The sequence below is a fragment of the Lissotriton vulgaris genome, chromosome 11, assembly GCF_964263255.1.
Source record: "Lissotriton vulgaris chromosome 11, aLisVul1.2, whole genome shotgun sequence".
In the NCBI taxonomy this organism is placed as follows: domain Eukaryota; kingdom Metazoa; phylum Chordata; class Amphibia; order Caudata; family Salamandridae; genus Lissotriton; species Lissotriton vulgaris.
The window spans coordinates 1,009,147,195-1,009,159,534 of NC_141699.1; the positions used below are offsets into that span (position 1 = coordinate 1,009,147,195).

Sequence of the window (12,340 nt, forward strand, 5' to 3'; positions counted from 1 at the left end):
CATGAAATACCTTTATTTTCTTTTTTTGGTAGTCCTAATTAAAAATGTTGACCTTATGTAACTATATTTGGTACTATTCTGTAATGTGGAACCCTCTGTAAAAAAAACATGTCTTATGTAGAGCGCTCTAGCATCTTAGGATAATGTACAAAATAAATAAACAAACAAACCACCCGCCGGTTGGTCCCACACATGCCTCTAGCTGCGGTGATCTCCCAGCCCCACGCTCTCCCAGGAAGACATCCGCTCGGAGCAATTCCAAAGCTTGAGCTCAGCGCTGGCTGCCCGGGCGCTGACAGGCAGCGCCAGCATCCAATGTCAGGCCGCCGTTGCCCCCGGAGGGCGGGCCTCTCCCGGGAGCCAGCCCAACCGGCGCCGGCGGGGAGGCACTTCCTCCAGGACTGCAAGCATTGGAGGTGACACGTAAGTGGAGAACCGGGGAAAGGTACCTCCAGGACGGGCCTGGCGCGACTGGGAGGCGCCCGCGGGACATGCCTCCGGCCTTTGTGTGCACAGCGGCCGCGGGGCGGCGCTGCTGAGCCCGGAGGAGCAATGCATCTGTCGCTCGGGAGCCTGCGGGTCTGAGGCTCCGTGCTGAACTTCCCGTGCACCGACCGTCCGCCTGCCTCGGGATAGCAACAGTTGCAGCTCTCGCGGCCCGTGCCATGACCCCGGGGCAGCCGGGGGCAGAGCGCGCGTGAGCCACTGCAGCCGGCCCCCCGCCCCTGCAGCCGGGCCCCCCTCAGCCCCTGCAGCCGGGCCCCCCTAGCCCTATGAGAGAGACGATGGGGAACGGGTTCTGCTCCCGCAGGCAGCGGAGGGTTTTCCAGGTCCTGCTGCTGCTCACCGTGGCCATGGGCTTCATCTACGGGGCCATGCTCTACGACGACTTCCGAAACCAGCTGAAGAAGGCGGAGGCGGTGGCGACCAAGTACCAGCAGCACCAGGAGTCCCTGTCCGCACAGCTGCAAGGTTGGTACCGCGGCGGCTTCTAGGCGCCGCTGCTGTCTCTGCGCATCCCTGGGTCTGTTTGCAAGCATGTGTTATTTTTTTTCTCATCGCATACGTGCATGCATCCCAGCTGAAGATCGCGACCAAACACCCTTCCTTTTTTTTTTTTTATTAATTAAAATGTTTCTTATTCTGAACATTGCCTATCCAGATATTCATCATCATTTATAATTTCCCACGTGAGCCTTTCTAAGTGTTAGCATGTGTGCACATATTGGCATGTCTGCAAACTGCACTTTTCACAGCATTTAGTGTATCTGAGCAGAGTGCTTTTCACGATGGTCAACTCTGTGTATACAAGGAGCGTTCACTTATGTTAGATAGCTCAGTTGCTTCGTGTGCTTGCTGCAGATGGCTGCTGCCTGTACGCCACTAGTTCTCTTCCATGAGAACCTGACTCAGTCGCCCCCCCTACTGATCAATAAAATAAACTCGTGCCATTCACTTTGTTATACTTCAGGGTGGTACAGCGCCGTTAAAGCCACAGTACTGCCAGTGAGTGCTGTGTTTTTGTTGTTCTCAAATTGCACCCTCCACGTCTTAGGAAAACCAGGGAAACTTCGTGTAACTTGCTATCGTGTAGAATTAGCCCAGCTCCGCGGAAAGGGCCAGGATACGTTTGTGTTCGCCTGGCTCCACTGGGTACCTGGGCACGGAACAGACCCGGCATTGTTATCACCACCTCCTCTGTGCGACATGGGGGCGCGGCCGGGTGGGTCTGTGTTAGTTCTCAATGCGTGCCGCCTCCCTGGGGCCCGAAGGGTGTAAGGCACCCTGGCAAGCGATGACACAGGCGCTGCCCCTCTCTTCTTCACATGTGGCTGCAGGCGAGGGAAAGGCAGCAGTAAATGAATGAAAAAAACCCCCACAAAACTGCCATTTGGGAAAGTACCTGCCCAGAGGCTCTGTAATATACCAGGACTGTACTTTCTTTGACACAAAGCCACGTTCTCGAGCTTGTGTCCACACTATGCTTCTAGGTCCGATATTGACATACTTTCAAGGTCTGTAATTTTATAGCTCGGCCTCTTTGATGCTACATTTTAAACAGTTACGTTATTTGTTTATTTATCTGAAAAGTACTTTCTGGAACGTCTTCCCCCCCCCCCCCCCACCCCTTAAATCCGAATGTTTACCAACTCTCCGCAGCATGGGGAGAGTTACACGGCGGCCCCCGCTGCTTGCCAATGTGGAATGTGTGACTTGTGTGAGCAAGTATTTTAGTTTGAAGCTCACTTCCGACGTTGCAATCCCAGGCATAGTTGTTGGTTTAAATCACTTCTTTCCGGGCAGACCTAGTCCATTTGTGGCTCAGCTCGGTTTACTGTTCAGAGCTGCCGGTGGCATGCGGCTTCGTGGCACTTTGCAAAATGTCCCTTTGGTAAATATGTTTATAGGGGGCGACAATCCCTTAAATCCGGATCAGATAGCTGCGACACGACCCTTTAATTATTGTTTTAAACAAAGTGCTGTTTTCAATTTCTGTGGAGTGTAAACAGAAATTATTTTTTTCTACGCATTGGATAATCATATAAAAACTGTATTTGGAGAACGTTAGGCAATAGTTTAATTACTAGACTAATGTACATTATCGGGAATATAGACTTTGAATTTAATGTACGCAGGGGAGGCTTGTTGACAATGGAAAATAACTGTGGAGCAAATTATGTACCTTACTAAAACGTATTGTGTGGGAGTGTAAGTGTGGAATCGGTGGTCGATGAACGCGCTGATGGGTGGAGAGCTTTCTGAAACCCTGCGCCTGGGGAAGTGTTGAGTGGGATGTATACAACTTGTTCTTTCTGGCTTCCTGCGTCTTCTTCAACTGACTAATTCGTTATGCGCTTAGCCTAGTTGTGGCTGCAACGGCTGGCTTGTGAGTCAAGCTGGCTGGCATGGGGGTTGTCTTTTTTTTGTTTGTTTTATGTCTGTCGGTGGAAGCGGGAGCTCCTGGGCCCCGCCGTGGGGGAGAAGGCCTTTCACTCTAATGCACTATGGAACCTGAGCGACTGGGCCAAGTGACCCTTCAGCACTTGCCTCTTAGTGGTAGCGCTGATCGAGCAGTCTAAGGGTTTTCCGCAGCAGGTGGATGTGGATGGAGGAGGTGGTGGGAGAGGGAGGACCTCAGGCTCACACCTCCCAAAAATGTTAATTAGCAGCAATAAATGATCAGTCACATTTTCCCTTTTATGGAAAAAAAGTTGTATTTATATTGCGAAGTGAAATACATGGCTGCAGAAGCAGCAGGGGGGGGGGGGGTCCTCAACGCTTCTCTGATGCTGGTAAGGGTCCTTGGATTTGTTTCCAAGGTGTGTGTGTGTGTGTGTGTGTGTGTGTGTGTGTGTGGGGTAGAGGGTAATTCATCACTCCAGGTGCTGATTCTTAGTCGGGGTTTGGTCCCACATGGGCCTCCAGGGCGGCCTCTTCCTCTCAACGACCGTCTAGACCAGACCACACTCCTTGCCTTTTCCTCATGGCCCTACCTGGCACACAGGATCAGCGTCCTCACTCTGCATAGGGCTATGGCCCAATCGGCACAGTAGTAATCTTCGGGTCCACCCCACCTGGCATACTGGTTCGCTGACTTCCTTCTGCACAACGGCAGCGACCCAGTCGGTGCAAAAGCCACCCTCCTCACCATACCTCGCTTCAGAGTTCCAATCGCAAGGGCCACCCACTTGACCTCCCTTCCTCCAGCGAGCTCCTCTTCCCTCACAGTGCACACTGGTCTCTGTAATTGGGCAGACACTGGTGCTCCAGGGGCAGGAGATCTTGTATGCCCTGGGTGGTGTCCCCTCACCCAGCTAGGAGACTGGCAGGCCTTCTCCTTGCACAGCTCAACTGACTGCTTGACATTTACAATTTGGGAGCCTCTAGCTCCCCGTACAGTCAATTTCCAGACACCAAATGTGATGTAGAGTTTGGGTCTTTGAAGTTTGTTTTGGGGTTGGTGGGGGTGGGGGTGGGAGGGGTGGGTGGTATGCTTCCTATTGAATTGTCCTCTCCTCTGCCCTTCCTTCACAAAGCAGTTTGTTACAGCAGATGCAACTCCAAATCTGATAGCCGCAGAACACAGGCTTTGGTGATGACTAGAGTTCACACCTGGATGTTAGCCACAGTGATATGTGGATCAAAAAGCTACCCTATAGCCTCAGCCCAACTCTTTATCATTCTCTTCGCCCCATCTCCTTCCTGAGATGTGCTCAGGCCCCTTACCATCATCTCTCCCTGAATCAAAGAGCACCCTTTAAAGTATGCCGAAGAGCCTGGTTCTCCCTTCCTCCTGTGTATTCCCCCCCCAGGAATCAACAAATCCAGCTCACAGGAATCAACAAATCCGTCTGTGGAAATTCCTCTACCGCCTCGTGCTCCACCAGTTTGCCCCGGGTTTCACAAAAAAGAACCCTTAATTTTCCATGTATTGTAAGATTAACAGACACATACACACAAAGCACCTGTATATAACCTGCAGTGCACAGCACTACACACCAATCCGATGTAGGCCTAGGGCGAGTTAGCAACAGATCAGTGGAACTTAAAATGAGTGAGCCTGAAGGCCTCTCTCCAATGACACAAGTACAACGTTGTTTTCTCTCCTACTGACCATGGTATGCTGCCACCACCACACTTGTTCTGCTTAACTCCTGGCAGGAAAGTAGCCTCTGAACATTATAAGGGTAGAGCTTTTTGGCTCCCCTCCCAGTCCAAAAAGACCGCATTCTTTGAGACAGGCCTCTGTCCTGGCACACATGCATGATTCGTGGGATCCAGACATCGTTACAGTTGGGGCGCTCCGGGCAGGGGAACATGTCCATCACCATCCGAGAGACTTTTCCGTCCCAACTCATTCTATTAATTCAGCATAGATTTGTGCTGTGGTGTTTAAGCAGAAGATGGTAATGCCATGATTTGAAGAACAGTGTGCAAACTGCTGGATTATGGGGGGTTGCAGGGGTGTTGATTTGGGTGTCTTTGTGCAGACCATAGTCTATTCTGTGCCATTACAAATATCATCTGCAAAAACCACATTGTTCAGTTTGAGAACGGTCTAGAGCCAAGTAAAGGTACAGAACCTAAAAAGCTATATGTAGCAATCACTGTAAGTTGTTATAAGAATTGCATCCAGTGGTCAGTAAATTCACCACCCAAAAAACACTGAAATCAAATTATTTCTTTTATTTAATATGAAATTTATATAAATATTTTTTCTTTTTGTAACATTTGTATTATATAATTTTTTTTCTCCCCGTTTTATATATTCATTTATCATATGACTGATTTACAGTTCATAAACATAAAACTTTAAGAACAGTTACAGACAAACATTAGGTGTACGACAAATGGTGTGGGCAATACGGCAAGGTAGTTCACAACGCGCGTTTCGGCCAGTTAACTTTCCTCAGGTGGCCGTATATTGCTCTGAAATTGGTAAACAGAATATGGGTGAGAATCAGACACTTTTGGACACTGGACATACATAATACATTCACTACAGTGAATTGACACAACCAACAATTGAAATACAATGTTAAAAAACAGTTATAGATAATCAACAGATTGAAAGCATTGATAGTATATGACAGCCACATATGTAAAACAAATTATTGTATGCATCATTGTTAGAAACTTCTTATGATATCATAACAATGAATTTTTCTGAAAACCACATTGTTCTGCATTATGTCCATCAACTGTGGTTTTTGCAATTGTCACCCCGAGAGGAATGGGTATGCTCAGACGTGAGTCCCATGCTCTCCACACCACTGGATTCAAGCAAGCCGGGCTGAAGACTGCTGGAATGCCAGAAACCGGTCCTCTGAAGCTTGTTTCCGGTCCAGGGAAGGCATTTCGGGCTGGACTGTTCCCATGAGCCACACGATCAGACTGATTTGCATATGGCTTTGTCTGAACTGGGGTGGTGTGGAGTGCAAAAAAACGATGGATTTAGGCCCAGATCTCTGTACTGGGGTGAATGTATGACATTGTTCTGCATTCTGTCCATCAACTGTGGTTTTTGAAATTACAAATATCATGGCAGTTTATGATCTATTAATTTATTTGTGTAAGAGAGTAACATTTTTCATCAGAAATTACAAGTCCTTAATTTGTTTCTGAGTGCACGAGATGCATTGAATGGAGTTACAAAAGTAATTACAAATGATTTGCATTATTAATAGGGCTCCCGGTTTTATGGCATTTTTTAACATTTCCGTCTGTATTTATTTATCTTTATTTTTTTTAGCCATATTAGCAGTATCTATCCATAATTATTTTGTGTTTTGAGAATAAATGTAATCATAAAATGGTATATTTCCACATTTTATCTAGCTCTTGGATGTGCACCCATTCATGGATTCCTGTCGTGTTTTAGCAAATTAGGCAGCCACATTTTACAAAACACTACGACCACAGGTACACAGAAGCGCTATACTACAAATATATGTCAAAATATGCATTTATGTAGGGAAATCTCATCCTTTTTAGGTTTCGCTGGGGGGCGGAGCCGTTAGGCTCCTCCTCCAGAGAAATCTGTAGTTTCTAGTATGGGTGACTTGAACACGCCCCTCTGCTTCATTGGCTAGCTCCATAAATGGAGGCTAGCCATTGGAACAGAGAGGCGTCCGTCAATGCCGGACCAGACACGGGGGCGTTCCCGGGGGCGTTCCCGAGATTCTTTGGCTTTTGCTGACGTCACGCGACGCCGGGAACGCCCCCGAATCCATCGACACGTGTTTGGTGCAGACTGAAGGTTTGTGAGCCTTCCCCGAGCAGAGCGCACTAAAATAACCTTTGTGCAGCTTCACCACCGCAACCCGGGATCAGTAAACCCCCGACGAAGGGCCCCGTACCTTGCCGGTACCAACGCGACCGAAAACGAGCCCGCTGCTCTCCGATTGGACGGGAGAGCCGAGCCCCCTCACCAAACGCCGCGACGGGATTGGCCCGTGCGGCGCAGCGTCACCACTGTTGCCGTGTGGTGATTGGATTCCGGGGTTTGCAGTAATTTGGTACCCCCAGTGCTTCGTTGCACTTTATTCTTAATTGACGGGTGCCACCCCGATTATGGCGCCCTTTGCGAGTGCCCACCTCGCTTCACTGTTTACTTTTGGTCTCGAGGGTGTCCACCCCTCTTAAATGCCCGAGAATCACCGCCGCGGCCCGAGCGCCGCAAAACAGGAAGCCAGGCACTACGGTGCCTGACGCGGGGCGGGACTTCCGCATTTGGAGGGAAGTCCCGCCTGCCGCCGCGCACCGATTGGCTGCTCGCTGCCGCCGGGGAAAAAGAAACAAACAGCGCGAGCCATTGACGGCCCGGTCCCGCTCTCCGTGTGGCGCTCCTTGTTAGAGCGGTTCCAGTGGCAGAGCAGAGCCCCCGTCCCCTGACATCTGAAGGCTGCTCCCGAGAGACGACGGGCTCTTCACACCGTACGCCACCACTGCTCTAGCAGAGGTATGTGCGTGGATTGTGGCCTCTGTCCGCGCCCCCCACACACTTGCCTGTCTTGTCCCCTCACCATTCCAGTGCCACCCTTCTGTGACGGAGCGTGGCCGCTGTGGCGCGTGACAGGTGTGCCCCGGCTGCTTCAGCGGGTCTGGGGTTTTGGCCAACTAGTTATTAGTTAAATATGTGGTGTGGCAAGCACTGAAGTTGTTGATCAGAAGGGACAGAGCAGGTGATCGGGTTATTCAGCAGGCGCTGGGGGGTCGATCAGAAGGACAGAGCGGGATCTGGCGGTTTGTCGTCAGGTGCTGCTGGGGTTATTGCAGTAAGGGCTGGTGATGATATTGTATCAGGTGGCGGTCAGTGCAACAGCATTCGGGTGCGCGTGGTTGGTCTGTGGCTTGGTGCTGCAAGCGCGGGTTTCCTGCAGTCGACTGCAGGTGGATACTGGCGGTGCTGATCCGTCCTGGTGCTCCTGCAGCAGGTGGTGTTATTTGTGGTGCTGCAGTCGCCGCTGTGATGAAGAGGTATAGTGGGTGCTTCCCCACGGGAACAGCAGGTGTGTGCACCTACACTTCTTTAGGGCTGGCGCCCAAGACCCGAGTATTTGCAGATGTTGCTACTTAGGGTCAGGGCTCCGAAACTTAGTCTTGGCCCTTGCACGGACAGTGCCCTGGCGGGGAAGAGATGTAGCGCCATACATTCCGATTCATTCACAGCATGGCTCGATCACACTTGTGCCACGTTCTTGGTGGCGTGAATGGCCGGAGTTGGGGGTGTCTGCAGGGGGGGTGAAAAAGAGTTGAGAGGGAATTAAGTGGGATAATCGGGTGTAAAACGGCACCTGCGGCAAGTAAAACTTATTAAAAGCAGATTCGTCTGAATCCTGAGTCCAGTGAGAGGGACTTCTCAGACCGCTTCCTGCGCCTCCCTGAAGACTGGCGCCCTGGGCCTGGGCCCAGCTCGCCCATGCCGTCGGTGGCATAGCACTAGCATTGCGGATCAGCATTGAACGCGGGCTGAGCAGTGCGGGCGCCGTAGAGTGACTGTGTAACATCACATGTGGGGCAGGTCCCTACGAGCAACGCCCAGACCCCCCTAGCAGTCACGCGTCTGTGCCTTGCACCCAGGCCTGATTAAGTCTAGCACCGGTAGCATTCGCTGCACCTCCGGATAACACCCAGTGACAATCCGGAGACAGCACCCCTCGAGCCAGCCCGTAGGATCCATGCCTGCGAGCCCACAGCGCCAAGAAACCTTTGAGAGCCGCGAGGTTCAATGTCAGAGCACCCGGACTAGGGTCCGCGGCTCCCACACCCCAATCACACCCGAGCATCCTAGAACCATAGTGTCCGCTCCGAGGTCCCTATGTGGCCCTTACAGCCATCACCAAGAACCGTAGTGGGAGCGCACTAAACCCTACTCACAGCTGCATTCTGACCACCCTCACACTTTCGTTGTATCCTCTCACCTAAACTGAGTACCCTAACCACACACCGGCGTTCAGTGCAAGTCTCGGGTCCCTCCGAGCCCCAGCAGAGCACCCTCTTTTACCAATTCTACTGCACACACATTACCACAGACTATTACTTCACATATCCTTGACCTTGGGTACCAAACCCCATCACCCAAACCCTTTATTCCTGGCTGCAGCTGACGTCACGCGTTCAATAACAGGGTAGCATGTTCTTCCCGCCCCCTTAGAGCGCCCTCACTGGTCCCCCTCCCCACCCCAAAGAAAAACACCCCTGCGGAATGTGAACCACGGCGACAGCTCTAATTACATGTAATAAATCAATGCTATTATTTTATATCCTATCATAAATAATCCGCCACCCTTTATCGGGGCAAGTGCCTTCGAAGCTCTCTCAGTGTGGGAACTATATGGAAAGCATGCTTTGTTGCCTATGTGTATGCATTATCACGCTCCGCGGAGCGGTCAATACTACTCTTGAAAATATCGCTGTTATAAGAAAAAAAATGTACATTCTCTTGATTCTACGATTGACATTCTCTGTGCAGAGCTCTGATGGTGTTCCTTTACAGGCGCGACTGCTTCTCTTCGGCGTGGCAAGGCACTTTGCACTCTGGCATTTTCCCCGTGTGAATGCCGGACTACAAGTCCCACAATGCATAGAAAATTACAGGAATGGGTGCGGTATTCGCACCTGGCCAGAGCCTCTGTGGACCGAGATCTGTGATTTATCCTGATCACGGTGGGGTCCCTTGGGGGGTGCTCTCACCGTTCCTTGGGACCGCCCCTTCCAGGAAATATTCCTCCCCTACGTTTCTGGGCCCCTTGCACCTGCTCGACAGACACATGGATGTGTCTGTGGGTCCCAGAGGGGATTGGCAGGTGTTGTTCGACACCGGGAGCTGCAGCACCCCCCTGGCCCCACCCTCATCATCCGGAAATATTATTCCGTATCCTCGCGCAAGGCTCTGCATCCGCCTCTGCATCGTGTTCACACTAGTGTTTTTTGAGCACCGCAGGCGCACGCGAACGCTTGGAAACATGCAGCAGGGCTTTAAGGTGCTGGACATGTCTGCCACATTCGGAGGCAAATGCACTTGGGCCTCTCCGCTCCGCTAGAGGCAGGCTGGACGTTGTGCCGATGTTTCCCTTTCTAGTTGTGTTTATTCGCATGCCTGATTTTTGAAGCGGGGTCAGCTGGAACGCTACAGATGAATAACATGGCGGCGGTTTCTGTCACGTTATTTAGCGGCAGAAAGGTAGCATAGCAGGTGCATCGTTCGGATACTTGAAGAAACTGATTGGTGCAGTGAACCGCTGGGGACGGTGTGGTCGCGGGCGTTTTATGGGCAGGATGGTGGATTCAGTGGGGGGTTATGGGGGATACCGTGTTTGTTTGGAGCCATGCTGTGGGTGGTTGCAGGTGGTGGTCGGGAGCATTCTGTGTGGGACGCCTGGCCCTGGAGCTTTTTGGAGATGGAATGTGTGTTTAGAGTGGGCATTGGGGATGTATAAGTAAATGTGGGCGAGTTAACAAATGAAAGGAAGAGCTCGACCAGAGCTGAACCAAGGGTCTGGCTCGGCTCTTAGATCCCGTGCACGAGCCGAGCCGAGCCCTGAAATATTATGCAAATCATGCAATAAACCACGTAAAATAAGATAACATTTGCTGGAATACCCAGCTAGACATGACTGTACTAAGGCACAAACAACAAGCGGGCATTCTTCTTAAAAGACTTAAGTCTTCCTTTATTAGACCATTATTGGAGATCTATGGGATGAAAGTTTTAGGCTCCGTCCTCTATGGTACCGAGCTGTGGGGGTTCTCAATTATTAAAATTATTAAAGAGCTAACATTATTGGAAAATGAATTTTTGAGGGAAAGCTACTCATGTTCCCCAAAGTACCCCTCTAGTTCCTCTGTTTTGGGATCTTGGTAAAATATCAGTGCAAGATTTGGCCATGCTGCGCCCAGTATTATACTGGCGCAGAATATGGACAACCGAGGAATTGTATCATTATGCTAGGGGACTCAAGGAAATTATAGAGAAAGATCGCTTTCACAAAATTAGCTGGCTGAAAGCAATTAAATCTCTTTTAGGGAGAATGAGGTTGACTGGCCTGTGGGATGACCCAACAAATGCTGTTTTCCCTTCTAAGGTAGAAATGAAGAGGATATATTGGGAGATGATCATCTCAGAGAAATGTGCAACGAGAGCCTCAACCCACCTTACAGAGCGCTTTCTTGAATTTAAGGCCTTCCCAGCACTGGAACCATATTGGGACGCAATCGAGAAACCATTAGATCGCAAGCTCTATTTTCAATTCAGGGTAGGTACCCTTCCCATTAGGTCATTTACCGCAAGGTGGGCAGGGATCAATGAGGACAAATGCCCTAAATGTAAGGATAAACAAGCATTTACAATGCAACGGTTTCGCCTTTGGAAAAGTTTGAGCTATTGGCATTGTAAATGACAATATTTGTATTTAGGTGTTGGTTTTGAAAACAGATACATAAATGGCATTGTCATTTACATTGCCAATAGCTCTAACTTTTCTAAAGGCGAAACCGTTGCATTGTAAATGCTTGTTTTTAATCTCCCCATGCTGTCTGTTTGTTCAGTCTTTGCCTGGAATTCATGAAAGACTGCATGGAGAGTCACAAAAAGCTAAATTCTCAGTATTTTTCCACTTTTACAAATCAATGGAGACCGGTAATATGTAGGGCCTGTCTGTATTTATCTGTAAAAATCAGTTGTGTGAGAGCAAGAAGAGCAAGAGACATCTGAAAGAACATACAGACAAATGTATAATATTAGGCCGCTGTCTTTTTCCCTGCAGGAAATCACAACGCGGTTGTTACAATGACCGCGTTGTGATTCAGCATACCATTACTCCACAAGTCGGAACAGCGACTTGCGGAGGGGGGGGGGTGCTGGATGTTGGAATAGTATAACTCCAGTGTGTGCGGACAAAAGGGAAGGTGTTGTATTTTAAATCCAACACCTCTCAGCCCCCCCCCCCCACCCTTCCGCAAGTCGTTGTTCCGACTTGCGGAGTAATGGTATGCGGCATCTTAAGGCGGTCGTTGTAACGACCCCGTTGTGATTCCCTCCGGGGGAAAAGATTTGTGGTAAGCGTTGTTTAGAATAAATGTTTTTCTTATCTGCGCACTCCCTAATGTAATACTAATACACTGTTCATATAATATTTGTACACTGTTTGTGTGCTGCTTGGTTGTAAGGCAGCCAGCCCAAAATAACAATCAACCTCTGGTGGAAAATTCCACTAGTTTACCAAGCGCACTCCTATATGTTTAAAGTATAACCAATGTGAACAATTGATAACCTATAATATTTCAATGTTATCACTCGAAGAGAAAATTCAAAGAAAGAAATTCTTTATCAAAACGT

The 12,340-nt window shown here is 49.6% G+C and overlaps 1 protein-coding gene across 2 annotated transcripts in view; it reads left to right on the top strand.

Annotated features, from left to right (window-relative positions):
* The first annotated feature begins 385 nt into the window (after positions 1-385).
* Positions 386-12,340, top strand: part of GOLIM4 (golgi integral membrane protein 4) — a 259,785-nt gene continuing 247,830 nt past the window's right edge. The window contains exon 1 of one of the 2 annotated variants that reach the window (XM_086944326.1): positions 386-972. In XM_086944326.1, the coding sequence (XP_086800452.1) occupies positions 774-972 (199 nt within the window). In that variant the 5' untranslated portion in view covers positions 386-773. The remainder of the gene's footprint in view (positions 973-12,340) is intronic. The other variant, XM_086944327.1, reaches the window with a different exon arrangement.